Below are 15,356 nucleotides of genomic sequence, written 5' to 3' on the forward strand. Positions count from 1 at the left end.
CTAGGGGCGGGGTGGCCAGATAAAGACCAGTGGACACGGGGCAGAGGAAGGGGTGGATCTGAGACCCCCGTGGAGGAAGAATGGGCAGGATGTGGTGAATAATGGGAGAGGGAGTCATCTATTCTCTTGGGCAATGCTCTGGGGATAAGAGGCAGGAGGTCGGGGTGGGGAGGGCCCTTGAGAATGGCCAGATTTTGGGGATCTCTGGAGGTAAATGGGCCTTTTCGATGCTAGTCAGCTGTAGACAGGTGGCAGTCCAGTCTGCAGCTGGAGAAAGGCGCAGGGCCAGAGAGGACATGCAAGCGGAGCTCTGGGCTTTGGCCAAGTAATTGCGGGGTGGGGGCAGGGGCAGGTGAAGGCCTGGGGCAGAGACGAGTTCTCACCAGTGGGGTGAGGTGTCCTGGTGTGGACCCAGCCCCCAGGAGGGTAGCACCTGGCAGGAGGGGGCTCCACCTCCNTGTGAACGGCCGCCCCCTCGGGGACAATGATTACTGCCTTCCCCCTGTCCCTGCAGCCCAGACCCTAGATTACCCGCGAGCGCCGTCTGGGCTCCCTGCCATCCCCAGGACTGCGGGATTGGCCGCAGGGCCCTTTTCTGAATCCCAGCGCTCCCCTATCCCGGCCGGGCGCGCGGATGGTACGTCCCGGCCCGCCCAGGTGGTAGCGCCCGCGCCAGCCTACCGTAATTCCCCTACGCCCGGCGCCCCAACCCAGCGCGGACCGACTGAGCCCGCCCCGCGGCTCCGGTCCCCCTCGCCCTGCGCGCCCCGCCGGGGCTTTGGCAGCCTTGCCCCGAGCCCCAGCCACAGAGGAGGAAACCCATGTCCCTAGGTGAGTCTCACGGGGAAGCTGGGGTCCGGACGGGGTGGGTCCGGGCACCAAGACTTCCCCCAAATTAATGGACAGAACCAGACTGGAAAGTCCCACACAGCCCCAGGCCCGCGGGTGGGTATCGACGGGCGCCGCTGGCTCTACCTCCATTTACTTGAGTGTGGAATGGGCCGAAGCGCCCGCCCCCGCCCCAGTGACTCTAATGGGGAGTCGGCCCCCAGATATGGCTGTGAGGAGCCTATGGAACCTCAGCCCTGCTGTGAGGTTTGTTGCTGGGGGCGGGGGGGCGGTGGCTTGGCTTAGGGTGATTAGGAGGAGGCTTCGGGGACCCTGCCCCATCTGGTCGAACGAGGGTCAGTATCGGGGACAGTCCTCTGGGAGGCCGGCAGGGGGCGCGAGAGTCTGTGCCTCAGGCAGCTGTGGCGGGGACAGAGGGACCCAGGATAGGCCCTGTCTGCCTTGATTAAAGGCGAGGAAAAGGAGGCCAGGAGGCCCTGGACCCTATAGATTCCCCAATAACCTTCCCCAGCTTGGGCGGGGAGGGGGGGTGGCTCTAGGTGGATTTTACTCTGCCCCTTGGCCAAGGTCCACAAATACATTAGGATCTCACAGGATCTGTAGATAGAAAATTATAGAGACCTGGCCAGTGTCCTCTCTGCACAGGTGGGTAAGAGCAGGGGCAGGTGGGCCCCAGAAGCAGGTCTACTGCAGCCCAGGCACGTGTCCTCTCCCTCATTCCGTCCCAAGTAGCCTTCTATCTGGTGCTGGAGAAAGAGGTGCCAGGAGAAGGCACTGGCTGCGAGGCTGTGGTCCTTAGCTCCAGGGTCAGGCGCATTTGTGCAGGGACAGGGCAGGAAGTGAAGTTCACGGACCACACACAGCCTCTCCCTGTCTCCCTAGCACTGAGTCCCAGCCAGACTGCTCCCTGAGGAGGAAGGGGCCTCTCTGGTTTCCCGGGCCTATGCAGTGGGCCTGGCCTGTGGACAGGTTCTCTATATTCTTGCCATCTGCCCAGCTCAGGGCAGGACTTTAGGGCAGGCTCTGCCTCCAGGTGGGCCCCGGAACCCAAAGGACAAGGAGTTAAGCCCCGGCCGAGGGGGAGGGAGGAGCTGGTAGGCCGTTGGGAACGAGGAGGACAGCCTGGCCGACCTGCCCACGCATGCAGCCTCCACCCCTGCATCTGCAAGGTGCCAGATGGGGCCTTGGGGCCCGTAGGCTCCCAGGAGAACTTAGCCCAAGTGGGGAGCCCTTGGGCACGGGTGTCCCTTCAACTGAGGAGCCCCAACTCCTGATTCAAGACCCATCTGCTGTGGGCAGAGCATGGAGCGGGCCCCAGACCTCGCCCCAGACCCACGGTCTCTACTGGACAGGAAGTTCCCGCGCCCACCACAGACCAGGAGGAGGCCCCAACCATTGTGGGGTGGGGATGCCCACAGGCCTCCTCTTCTGGGGCTGCGGAGGTGGTGCTGGGGGCGGGGGTGAGAGGGGGACTCCTGCTGTGGATTCTCCATTATTCATCAGCGCCAGCATCTGGTTTCTGAGGATCAGTTTCAACAAGCCGGTCCTGACTCATGAGCCTAGAGCTGGGGCTGGGCTGAGGAGGGGCCCCCTCCCCAGGGAGTCAGGGGCTGGACCCCTGGGGCATGCTATAGCTCAGGCACTATTTCAGCTCTGTCCTGTAAAGAGGAGGTGAGAACTAGGAACTTTCGAGGGGCTCCTCCCTCTCCTGATGCAGGGGCTGGGGCCTCCTTTCCTCACCAGCTCCACGGGCTCCTGGGGCAGCAGGGCCCTGGCGCTCTAAGGAGCACCCCTGCCCTGGCTGGAGGAGCATGACTCAGGGATGGCCAAGGCCTCGTCACTCAGGTGACTTCCAGTGACCAGCCGTGGCTCAGCCCTGGTGGTCTCCATTTGATGCGAGCTGGTTACCCCAGACCAGCTGGATCCCCCTAAGCTGGCTTTGGAATCTGCCCTGTCCCCAAGGGATGAACCTCAAGGCTCTGCTGCCCAAACCATCACTCAGCCAGTCTTCATGCACCCCATACCACCCTGTGCCTAAGACACAGGTAGTGGCCCAAAGCACAGGCATCTGCCTCCCCACTTACCCGCTGGTGACTTGAAGCAAGTCACTTAACCTTTCTAAGCCTCGGTTTCTTTGTTAAATGGAGATATTAACAGTATCTCCTCCTTAGGATCTTAGAGAAGAGTGAACAAGATTTGCTGTCCCAAACTCCTGGCACAGGCCTGGCACTTGGGAGGGCTCAGCTGTCGGCCTATGGGATAGCCGCAGGGGCAGGGGGCCTGGCAAAACCACCAGGGTTTGAAGTGGAAACTGACCTGCCTGGGTCAGCAGGCCCAAGGTCATGGATGCCAAGAGGAAGAGAGAACCTGTGATCAGGCAGAGGGGAAGCCTTTCTCGACCGTTGACCCAGAAGGGACATTTTGGCTGAGACCTTCCCTGCCCCAATGGGCTTTTCTGGCATGAAGACCCTTCATCTGCCTTCATTCATCCAGTCATCATCTAGTCTATCCCAAGCACCTACTGTGCGCCAGGACTGTTCTACGCTGAAGAGGCAGTATGGGCCAGACGGCCAAGGCCGGTGGCCTCTGGAGAGGGTATTCCAGCAGGAAAGTGATAATCCAGAAGTGAACAAAGACATCAAATAACTTCGAGTGGTGATACGTACTTAGGAGGAAAGAATTCAATTTAAGAGATTTGAGCGTTGGAGGTTGAGGGGCTATTTATTTTGGAAGGAGGGTGACGGCCTCCCTGCGAAGGTAGCGTTTAGGATGGGGCCCAGTGCCAGCTGTTGGAAGATCAGGGGCATGCGGTGTTCCAGACAGAGAACACAGAGGTGCAGGCGCTGAGCTGGGTGAGTCGTAGGGAGAAAAGTCAGTATGAGGGATCCCGTGTGGGACCTGCCAGGGTGTGAGGTAGGAACCAGGCCACATTGGGATTTTATTCTAAGCCACTGGAGAATATTAAGGGGGAGGGGGAGGGTGTGACATGATGGGGTTTTAAATTTCAAAAGATCCGCCTGTGGAATGGACAGTGAATGACTCACGCTTTGGGAGTGGCCCCTAAGAAATGCCTGCCCCCCTCAGAACCGTCCTCAGAGACTCTCCACCTTCTTCCCCAGTTGAACCAGATTGAGGGGGAGCCGTAAGGGGTGGGTGGGCTGATGACAGCATGTGCCCTCACTCCATAGACACTGAGGGGAGGCCATTCTGGAACCCCAGAGCCAGAAGTCGAGGTTCCATTCCTGACTCTGATGCCACTTTAGCCCCATCACTGCGAATGGGGACAGTAGTGCCCGCCCCCACCTGCCGGGAGTGAGTGTAAAAGCGCTTTGAGACCCTACAGTGGGTACCTCAGCACCGCACCCCATCTTGCGGGGGTGGGGCGCGGTCCTCTCTGTCCCGACGAGCGCCCCCTGGAGGTGGGGCACGCGGACGCACTCAGCTGGAGCAGCAGGACCTCGGGGAAAGCTGAGGTGGGCAGCGGGGTTTTCCTGACGGGTCTCGCCCCACTCCTGGGGGCCCCCAAACCGTCTCCACCGTTTCCTCCCAGCGCGCCCCCTCCCCCTGCCGACTCCACCTGTAGTCACCGGGACCCTCCGCTCCTCTGCCCCCCGGCTCTGGCCTGGGCACTGGGGGGTCCCCAGGCTCAGGCCCCGAGGCCGGGTCTCGGGCTGTGGGGTGGCAGTCGATGACCCCCAGGACGACCTCTGAGCGCTGGATGTGTGGCCGGGCGGGGAAGCAAAAGGTCAGAGCAGAGAGGGGTGTCCCGGGACTGGGGACTGGAGGGGGAGCCGGGTCCGAGGACGGGATGGGGAAATGCCCTGGTCCCGGTCCCCCCCTTCTGCCACCAGCATTCAGGGAGCTTCGCCAGGAGGAGCAGGTCCGAGATGGACACTCTGAGCCCGGGTCCGTGGGGAAGGGGCTGGGGGGCCAGTGCGGAAGTCGGGGGCCGGCGGGGGCGGGGCCGGGCTCGCGGACGGGGCGGGTGTTCCCGGCCGCGGTCCCCGGGGGTCCCGGCGCTCGGCGGGGCGGGCGCGGCCGCACAATGGCAGGAAGCGGGGCTCCGCGCTTTGTCCGCGGGCGGCGGGCGGCGCAGACGGCCGCTTCCTCCGGCCGCCATGGGGACGGGCCCCGGCGTCTCTGGGCGCCGCGCGGCCTCCAGGCCAGGCCCGGGAATGCCCTCCTGGGACCCCGCTCCCTGCTGTGCCAGGGGTCGCGGGCGCGACAGGGAAGGCCAGGTAGGGCGGGGACAGCCGTGCGGGGAAGCCGGGGGGCGCGGGTGGGGCACGCGGTGGCCGAGCCACCGGCCGGGGGCGGTACAGCGCGGGGATCCGGCACTAGGGCCTGGGGCCCTGAGGTGTGTGTCCCCCACCCCGCCATCGAGGGGCCAGGCGGCCAGGCGGCAGAGGTGGTTCGCCCACCCTGGTCTTTTGTGCCGGGGCTGCCTCCGGACACACCTGTGGGTCCCAGGCCCGGCCCGTGGCCACCCCTCCCCCTTTCCTTCCTCTGCCCGGGCCTGCCACACCCCTCCTGCTCCAGCCCCCGGGGGAGGGGAAAGCCATTTCTGGTGCCCCTCCCCATGAGCGGTGGCCTCGATCTTGCTCCCCAAAGGGCCCCCTCCGTATTCGTAAAGTTCTAGCGCATTCGCCGACTTAGAAGTTGCAGTGTGACCTGGGCGTACAGTCTGGTGGGCTCTCTCTTCGTCGCTGGACCCCGCCACCCCTCCCCCGCCGCCCTCAGAGGTCGGGCACCCGAGTCTGAGAGAAGGGAAAGGGGCTGCCCCACTTCAGTGCTGCGGAGACTTCTGCCCCCGGAGAGAGCTGTGGGGAGACCCTGCGGTTTGGTGACTGGTGGGGGAAGGGGTGGGGAGCAGCATCCCGCCCAGCTGCAGCCTCCCAGTGGGACTTGTGGTTGTCCCTGGGGGTTCCTGGAACTTCAGCCTCAACCAGACCTGCTGAATTAAGTGAGGGTCCTGGGCCCGAGCCTCGCATGCCCCTGGGTTCCCTGAATCTGGGGTTCGCAGGGAGGACGGAAGCAGAGGAGGTGGGCCGGCTGGGCCTTGGTTTCCCATCATCATCGGTAGTATGGGTGTTAGTAGTAATAGTAACAGTAGGAAGAAGAGGAGGAGGAGGAAGAGGGGGTGGTGCTCACCGAAGCCTCCGGTGCTGGGACCAGCTTCCTGAGTCCCCCCAGGCATCTAGTGCCTCCACAGGGTGGGCAGCAGGTGCTCAGTAAATATTTGCTGAGTTCCGAATCTGTCATCTATATGTTGGACTTATTGGACTTGTGTAAAACCAAGATTGTGTCACAGAACCAGGTACCTGGACTGCAAGGTTCCCAGAGACCCTCTGCAGGCCATGTCGCCCTCCACCCACTGTGAGACCAGGGCCTAGGTAACTGGTAGGTCTACAGCCCCACCCACCACCAAGCCGGGCACCAGCAGATGCAGCTGTCAGGGGAATCTCGAGTGGCCTGGAACGGGTGAGGGGCACCTGTGCCAGGCTGGCTGCCAGGCTGGACTCAGGGAGAGAGGGCTGCTGAGCTGGCAGATGGGGTCTCCCGGAAGAAAGGCAGAAGTAGGGCAGCTGCCTTCCCAAGATTCATTGTCAAGAGAAGATGCTCGCAGCTCGAGAGTCCAAGAGCCTGCAAAGCCAGGCCCTCTGTCAGCAGTGCCCTGGGAACCCCGAGGTGGGGCCGGGCAGAGTCGAGGCTGGGGATAGCGATTTTTATGCTTCTTTATATTAAGTAGACAAAAACAGTTGCTTTGGTTGAAGAAGAGAGTCCCTTGCCCCTACCTCAGAGCCTGAGAACACTGTTTTAGACGACTTGAAAAGGGTGTGGAAGTCAGGGGCGCTCAGACTGCCAGCCAAAATCTGGATCATTAATGTCAGCCTGAGGCCCAGGGCCCCCAGAGCGAGTGGCCTCCTCAGTCTGACCCCTCTGGCTGCCGTTTCTGTGTCCATGTTTCTTTTTCTGTCTGGTGGAGTGGAGGGACACAGGAGCCAAAACGGCGACCGTCAAACTGTGACTGATTTCCTCCCACCTCCATAGCCCCTGGCTGACCTGAGGCCAGCCTCCCTCACTCCGCTGTCCCTTCTCAGTCACCCAAGAGGTGATGTGAAAATCTGGGATCTCGAGCTACGCGCCGGGTTTGATCCAGGCTCCACTGGCTGTGTCACCTTAGACAAGTTACTTAGCTTCTCTGAGCTTCACTTTTCTCTTCTGTAAAATAGGGACAATCAGAGCTCTCCCTGGGGTGAGGAGCCCTCAATGCAGCCCCAGGCACAGGAGCGACCACAGTCTAAATGGGGATCAGAACTTGTCAGCCTCTTCCTCCCTCCTCCCTTCAGCCATCCTCACCCCTGTCTGTCATCCTGAAAATCTCGGATCGGGTTCTCCCCAGCCAAAAACTTCAGCGACCCTCCATTGCCCTAACTAGTAAACAGGTATTTATTGAGTGGGTCGGACTGGAGATAGAGCAGCGAGCGGCTGTTCTTGCAGATGCTACAAGGTGTGGGAGCAGCCAGGGGAAATATGCAGGTGTCAGATGGTGGGAAAGAGAGAAAGGGGGAGGGGGGAGAGAGTGCAGAGGAGTCGAAACCTTAGAAGGGGAGATGGCGACTTTGGAGTAAAGACCTGCAAGAAGCAGGGGAGCTGGTCACTTCGGTCCCTGGGGACAGCATTTCGGGCTTCAGGACTCAGAGGCGGGAGTGCGCCTGGCGGCCGTGCCAGACTGGGGTAGCAGCGTGAACCAGGACTGGAGCGCGGGGCAGGAGGCCCACGAGGTAGCTATACTGGGAAGGACATGGAAAGCCACTGCGGGGTTTTGAGCAGGTATGTGTGCCTCCTCTTTGAACGGGGTCCACTCTGGTCTCACAGACTGGAGGGCGAGGGTGGAGGCAGGACGCCAGTGCCGAGGCCGTTGTTGAAATCCAGCCGAGGTGACACAGCCAAGCGGCTGTGCTGGGCTAGAGAGCGTGGCCGGGTTGAAGCTGCGGAGATTAAAGGTGGAGCCAACAGAATTTTCGGACTGACTGGGTGGGGGTGTGACAGAAAGATCAGAGGTGACCCCAAGTTTTTGGCCTAATGCGTTAGCTTCCCAGGGCTGCTGCCTGCAGGGCTGTGCACCCTCTGAAGGCTCCAGGGGAGGGTCCTTCCCTGCCTATCCCAACTTCCGGTGGCCCCAGGCGCTCTTTGGCGCTCCTTGGTTCATTCACATGTCGTCACGTGGTCGTCTTCTGTCTCTCCTCCTCTTATTAGGGCAACAGTCATGTGATTACTCCATACCCTATGATCAGAAACTCCAGTATGACCTCATCTTAACTAGTGACATCGGCCACCACCCTATTTCCAATTAAGGCCGCAGTCTGAGGTGCTGGGGGTCAGGACTCAACCAGTCTTGCAAGGACACAACTCAGCCCCCAACACCCCATGACCAGGAGGCATCGGGTTAGCCGAGGAGGACGGAGCTGCGTGGAGGAGTCAGGAGCTCGTGTGCGGATGGTTTAAGTCAAGATGCTTCTTAGAGTCGGGGACAGATAGAGAAGATTGCTCCAGTCCTGGGCGAGGTCCCGCTTGGGGATTTACTGGGAGCCCTCGGCACGTGGAGGTGTTCTAAGTCATGAGACTGGCCGAGTCCCAGCGGATCGGTGTAAATGAAAGTGGGGAGGGGCCCATAGGCAGGGATGGGGGCGGGAGGAGAACCAGCAGAGCCTGGGTCCCGGGGACCTAGGGAGAAGAGGTTTCACAGAGACACCGATATCAAATGCTGGGTCCCGTGAGAACAGACAAGTGAACTTAGAAACGTGGCGTTCACTGGGGAGAGTCGCCGAGAAGAATGAGTTTGCTGTGTTGGGGAGGGGCCAAAACCTTGATGGGAGGGGGTCTCAGAGAGACTGGGAAGAGGAGAAAATGTCCAAGTCGAGCATCATAGTAATCATCGATTTAGGCCAAAATCTTGAGTGAATGCTGAAGCTCTGGAGTGTGAGATTGCCAGGAAACAGGATATCTCAGAGCGTCACCCCAGTCCAAAAAAAAGGGGACTTTAAAAAGGACAGCGAGGTCCCCAAATGATCTGGCATCGTGGGCGCATAGAGGAGGTCACACAGCCTCTCGTGTCTTTGCCCACATGCTCAGCCTGATACCCGAGGCCCTCATACAGACCCACCCGGATGGGAGTGGCACTTTCGGCCAGACCACTGGCTGAAAAATCTCAGTAACATGAAAGATCAAAAAAAAAGGTATCAGGGAATTTATTCTTAAAGGATTAAACAGACAAGACCAAATGTTCACACAACCCTTGATTGGATCCTGTGTAGGGAAAAAAAATTCTGTAAAGGACATTGTTTGGACAGTTGGGAAGTGCAGGCGTGGACACTCGGCGGACTGTGTATCTGTTCAGCTTCCGTGTTCGTAGGAGGACCTCGAGGTGCTGCCTTGCTCCTAGGTGATGCCTTGATTTCTGCGCAGGGAAGGCGGGTCATGAGAGAGACGAGAAGACCAGTGGGAACAACTGGGGAAGCCAGAAGGGGGTGTGGATATCGTTATACAGGTCTTATAACTTTCTGTAGGTTTGAAGTATTTTAAAACAAAAGTCGGGGCGGATAAAGATTGCCGAGGGGAGAGATCTGGGAAGGGGAGGGCGGACACTTGTTTTACGGAGTTTAGCTATAAAGGGAGGGGGAGAAACTGAGCAGCAGCTGGAGACGGAGGGATGAGGGTTAGCGTGCCGATGGGCGTGCTCTATCCCGCGGGGAGGGGTGACCCGAGGATATAGGGGCAGGGGATGCTGAACGGTGGCCCCGCACTTCGGATCTAGGTGGAAGGCTGGCTTCGGGTTGGAGCAGGGCCAAGCCCCTGCAGCCCCGGGCAGCAGGTGGACATGGTGGGAGCTCATGGACCCTAGACTTCCGATGGCTTTTGTTTTCTTAAAAAAGTCGGAGGCAGAGTCAGCAGGAGAGTGTTAGGGGTGAGCTGTGGGAGGTTGGGGGATGGAGGAGCAAGCAGGAAGGTCATCTGTGCAGTGGGGGAGAGTATAGGCTGGGGCCATGTGGTAAATCTGGGGCCACGTCTCCATCCTGTGTCACACAGGTATGCCACCACGCCGACTGCCAGCAGCTGCACCGCCGGGGACCCCTCAACCTCTGCGAGGCCTGTGACAGCAAGTTTCACAGCACTATGCAGTATGATGGACACGTCCGCTTTGACCTGCCCCCGCAAGGTGAGCACCGGTTGCGGGGCCCAACCTGGACCCTAGCGTTCCCAGGGTAGCCACAAACTCCCTGTCTGGGGGCACAGTGTCTTAGTAACTGTTGGAACTGTGACAGGGCCATCAGAAGGACAAGAGTCGGCTGAAATGAGGAAACCCAAGTATGTTTCAGTCCCTTTTGTTCTGCAAGTTTTTTAACAAGAGGCTTCAGAAAGGCTGATGAGCGATCTCTCCCAGTCTTTGCGGCTGCCGGACTTAAAAGCTGGGGACTGTGCCCCATCTTGAGAGCAGGCCTGTCTGTCCCAAGTGCCAGGTCTGCACCTCCCCCCGCCCCCCGAGGCCCTGCCCCTGGCTTGGGGCCTGCATGGAGAGGCCCCTTTCTCCGTGTCCTCGGGGTTGGGGACTTCTGGGCAAATCCTCCAGCCTGGAGTAGAGGCAGCGGGGGTAGGAGTGGGGTTGGGATGGGCAGGTCAGAGGGACTTGTCGCAGGAAACAAGAAACCCCTCATGCTGAATAGGGAAATGGCCCAGGACCACAGCCAGCTGGCTGTGCTGAGGTGGCTTCCAGACACTGGGCCTGGAGAGAAATGCCAACCCTTTGTCTCCCTTCTTAGCTGGTCAGAGGCACAAAAGGACTCTCCCTGTCTGCCAAGGCCCCCTGGGACTTTGGGTATGGTCACAGGGGTGGGGGTAGGGTGAGGCCTGAGAGAAAGAGCCATGGACTTTGACCCCTTTCCGCAGTAATCCCAGAGGCCGGCTTCTTTATCCCTATTTCACAGACAGGTAAACTGAGGCTGCAGGTGGATTTGTGTTGGGAGCGGGCATCACTTTGTGTCATCTCAGGGCTCTTGTGTCTTTTTGAATCTGGGAGTGAACAGATGACAAGCAGTGACCGAGCCCCTCCCCTCACAGAACCAAAAGGCCTTACTTAGCTAGTCTGAGGACAGGGTGCCCCAGGATTGGTAGCAGGCAGTGGCCCCTCCAGAGATGGCCATGTTGGAAGGCTAAGGAGGGACCAGGGAGGGAGCGGGCACAACCCCACCCCCCACTGTACTCCTAAGGCTCCGTCCTGGCCCGGAATGTGTCCACCCGGTCATGCCCCCCGCGCACCAGCCCTGCAGTGGGCTTGGAGGAGGAGGAGGAAAGCTGTATGGATGACAAAGGGTAGGTGAGGGGTAGGTGGGCAGAGCAGACACCTGAAGGCCCCAAGGCTGGGTCTCAGCTCAGAGGTGCAGGGACCAGAGGCCCTGTCTCTGCGGCTGCCCAATTCCTAGAGGAGGCCACCTAGCCTGGGCCAGCCTCCGGGGCTTCTGGGATCAGGCACCACCTGACTAGGTACCACTGGGTGTGACTCCTGTGTTGGCCACCAGAGGGCGCACACCCCCTTGTGGGCCCTGGCCTGCGGGAGTGTGCCTGGGTTACCTGGTCACCTGGGGTGAGTGAGGGGTGGGTGGCCAGCCAGGGCCCGCTCAGATCCTGCCCCGTTGAGGACCCACCGTGCCTCCAGCCTCTGCCCTCACCGGCTTCCTGCAGGGACCGGAAGAGCACAGGTCTGAAACTCTCCAAGAAGAAAGCCAGGAGGAGACACACAGATGTAAGGAGCCCCAGGCTGGCAGAGGGGCCCCCTCTTTTCCATCCCCAAGGCTGGGCCTGTCTGCTCTGAACCCGGGATCAGGCGTGGGGCCTGATGTGTCCCTCCCTCGCCACCCTGCCCTGCAGCCCAGCACTGCCCACCTTAGCCAGGTGGGGTGGGGGACGTTCCAGGAGCTGCTCTCTCAGGCGGGACAGACACTGGGGGCCTCCCTGGGACTGTCCCCATGTTCACTCCCTGCTGTGGTCCCCATCGTGGACCCTAGGATGGGGAGGATGGGGGACAAGGGGTGCAGAGGCTGAGACCCGCGTCCTCTTAGGACCCCAGCAAGGAGTGCTTCACCCTGAAATTTGACCTGAGTGTGGACATCGAGACAGAGATCGTACCAGCTGTGAAGAAGAAGTCACTAGGGTAGGGCTTGGTGGCCTGCGTGCGGAAGTGGGCTGAGGGCAGGCGCGGCCTCCTGCAAATCTGACTGTGTCTGTGTGGTGACCATGTCCCCAACCTGTGGGGAGGTCCACCCACATGGTATATACACCAGTGAGGGCACACGTGACAGGGCCCATGCACCTGTGCGTGTATTCCAGCCCTGTATGCGTGGTCCAGTCCCTGGGTGTGGACGGGCCCGTGACAGTGCGTGGACATGAGTGTGAGGGCCTGGGTGCGGTAGCTGGTGTGCAGATGCATGCAGGAGTGTGTGCACCTCTGTGGACAGGTGTGTGTGCACCCGCACGCATCTGTGTGTGTACCTGTGTGTGATCCCACAGGTGCCTCCCTTTTCCACTGGGAAGGGGGGACAGAGCTGGGGCCATGGATGGGATGGGGGTCCGTGTGACCGCCCCCTAACAGAGGCGCCTCCACCCCGGGGCAGGGAGGTGCTGCTGCCAATATTTGAAAGGAAGGGCATCGCACTGGGCAAGGTGGAGATCTACCTGGACCAGTCCAACACGCCCCTGTCCCTCACTTTCGAGGCCTACAGGTTTGGGGGACACTACCTGCGGGTCAAAGGTAAGCAGCTGGTGGGGTGGGCGGGGCCCGGCTGGGCCTTCCGGAGATGGGTGTGTCTTCCCAGGCTCAGATTCTTGTTGGCCGTGGCCCTGAGCAGGCTCATTACCCTACAGGTGTCTTTGCTGGGCAGTAGTGGGAGGTGGGGGGCTTGTAGGGCGGGGCTTCAGGGGAGGGCAGCGAGGGCTTGGTCGGATGGATCTTCGGGGGAGAGGGGACTGGGGCCACCTCCTCCGCTGGACCCCGTGTTGAGGGCCTCTCCTTGCCCCCTGATGCTGCCCCAGCCAAGCCGGGGGACGAGGGGAAGGCGGAGCAGGGGGTGAAGGACTGCAAGTCGCTTAGTCTGCCGATCCTGCGGCCAGCCGGGGCCGGGGCGCCTGCCCTGGAACGCGTAGACCCCCCGAATCGCAGGGAGAGCCTGGACATCCTGGTGAGGAGGCAGGGCTGGGGCAGGGCTGGGGACGGGGCAGGGCCGCAGAGGGGAGGTCAGCTGGGCCCCTCCCTGTTCCCTCTTGGGGCTTCAATCTCCCCTTCTGGAAAATGGGGTTGCTGTGAGAATAGGAGGCCCCCTCGAGATCCGACTGCACCCCAGTGTGATGGGTCTCGTCTCTGAGAGTGTTCTAGTGCCCAGGGGGAGTGCGTGTGTGTGAGTGTGTGTGTGTGTGTAAGCAGACGCGTGGGGAGTGAGACTGTGCGTCACGGGCTATATGCATGCGTGTGCATTGTGGATCCACTTGGAGCTGTGCTTCCCAGTGCACCTGAGTGTGTGACTCTTTCTCCCCAGCTGCTTCATGCTTGTGGCTGGGTGGCTGGGGGTGGTCCGGATGCATCTGTGTCTGGATATTATGGCCCCCAGAGCATGTGTGGGTCTCAGGAGGGGCGGCCTCCCAGGCTGGGCAGCAGAGACCCTCCCACCTCCCAGGCTGGCTTGAGGTCAAGGAAACCCACCCTGGGGTGGGGCTCTGGGGGCCAGAGTGAGCCTGGCTGGCCTTGACCAACCCTCCCTGGCCAGGCCCCTGGCCGCCGACGAAAGAACATGTCCGAGTTCCTGGGGGAGACGAGCATCCCTGGCCAGGAGCCCCCCACCTCCTCCAGCTGCTCTCTGCCCGGGAGCAGCAGCGGTAGCAGCGACAGCTGGAAGAACCGAGCGGCCAGCCGCTTCAGCGGCTTCTTCAGCTCAGGCCCCAGCACCAGCGCCTTTGGCCGGGTAGGTGGTCCTGTGGGTCCTGGGGCAGGACAGTTGGCTGGCCCTGACCTCTGACCTTAACCCTGGTCTCCTAGGAGGTGGACAAAATGGAGCAGCTGGAGGGCAAGCTGCACGCCTATGGCCTCTTCGGGCTGCCCAGGCTGCCCCGGAGGCTGCGCTTTGACCACGACTCGTGGGAGGAGGAGGGGGACGAGGAGGAGGATGAAGCCGACGCCTGCCTGAGGCTGGAGGACAGCTGGCGGGAGCTCATTGACGGGCATGAGGTGGGTGCCACCCGCGGCCCTCCCTTCTCCCTCCTCCCTGGGGAAACGGAGACGTTATTTTCCCACTTCATGGGGCTCTTCTGAGGACCCAGTGACAGGATGTTCCACAGGACAGCCCTGCCAGACTGCTGGCATCATTAACCCGCTTTGGGGAAACTGAGGCAAGGTGAAACTGCAGTGTGCCATTTAGCTGTTTTAGTGGCCCAGAATTTGGGGGACCTGCGTGTCTCCGCCGGGAAAAGCAGGTTACTTGCAAGGTTGCTCACCCTTCCCGTTCCTGAACACTCCCGGCTCCTGGCCGACCCCTGCCCTTCCCACAGAAGCTGACTCGGAGGCAGTGCCACCAGCAGGAGGCGGTGTGGGAGCTTCTGCACACAGAGGCCTCCTACGTTAAGAAACTCCGGGTGATCACCAACGTGAGTGTGGGACCGCAGAGGCCCAGGGCCGCCCATCCGCCCCCATGGCCTCCTCCTGGCTACCCCCATCAGAGTTTAGGCCTTTGCAGAAGGAACAGGTGCCAGGCCACAAAGAGGGGACGTGAGAGAAGGGCCACACCCCGGGGAGGAGGTGACTCCCCTGTGCAGGGCACCTGGGAGGGGGCTTCAGGCAGGTGTGGTGGGCTGAGCTGAACTAACACAGGCTTCATCCTTTCGTTCAACGGCAATTCCTGAACACCTGCTGAGTGCCAGGTGTCCAGCAGCCCACACCCTAGGCATGGAGACAGTGTGTTGGCACTGGGGCGGGGAGGTGTGCGGTATATAGGGACTTTGACCTGGGGGAGCACCTGGCCTGGTCTTGCGGGTTCAAGGAAGGCGCCCTCTGAGCTGAAACAGAGGCCGAGCCAGGGGAGAGGTGGAGGAGAGTGTTCCAGGCCTGGCCGCAGCCTTCGCTCTGTGGGGACCCTGGGGCCTAGGCCTTTTCTTGAAGAGTGAACCCTCTCTGCCCCAGGGTGCTTCAGAGCCTCCAGGGAGGGGTAAGGGGTAGAGGGGAGCCTAAGAATCTGAGGGGGGCGTCGGGACTGGGACCCCCCCAGCTGCAGCGCCCCTTACCCCCACAGCTGTTCCTGTGCTGCCTCCTGAACCTGCAAGAGTCTGGGCTGCTGTGTGAGGTGCGACGGGATCTGGGGCGGGGCACGATACCTGGCCCCGGGGATAGGGGAGGGGCTTAAGCACAGGGGTGGAGACGGATCGGGTGGGGCCGGAAGAGGGCGGTTTCCACAGGTGGAGTCGGCGAG

At 61.2% G+C, this 15,356-nt stretch overlaps 1 protein-coding gene across 1 annotated transcript in view; it reads left to right on the forward strand.

The window, feature by feature from the left end:
• PLEKHG5 (pleckstrin homology and RhoGEF domain containing G5) overlaps positions 1-15,356 on the forward strand; it is a 24,317-nt gene that overhangs the window by 3,870 nt on the left and 5,091 nt on the right. Inside the window, exons 2-11 of the mRNA XM_039842032.1 lie at positions 9,940-10,069; positions 11,118-11,220; positions 11,590-11,650; positions 11,967-12,058; positions 12,519-12,655; positions 12,937-13,082; positions 13,665-13,859; positions 13,934-14,122; positions 14,443-14,538; positions 15,180-15,230. Coding sequence (XP_039697966.1) covers positions 9,940-10,069; positions 11,118-11,220; positions 11,590-11,650; positions 11,967-12,058; positions 12,519-12,655; positions 12,937-13,082; positions 13,665-13,859; positions 13,934-14,122; positions 14,443-14,538; positions 15,180-15,230 — 1,200 coding nt within the window. The remainder of the gene's footprint in view (positions 1-9,939; positions 10,070-11,117; positions 11,221-11,589; positions 11,651-11,966; positions 12,059-12,518; positions 12,656-12,936; positions 13,083-13,664; positions 13,860-13,933; positions 14,123-14,442; positions 14,539-15,179; positions 15,231-15,356) is intronic.

Source organism: Pteropus medius, unplaced genomic scaffold (assembly GCF_902729225.1).
Source record: "Pteropus medius unplaced genomic scaffold, Ma_sr-lr_union100, whole genome shotgun sequence".
In the NCBI taxonomy this organism is placed as follows: domain Eukaryota; kingdom Metazoa; phylum Chordata; class Mammalia; order Chiroptera; family Pteropodidae; genus Pteropus; species Pteropus medius.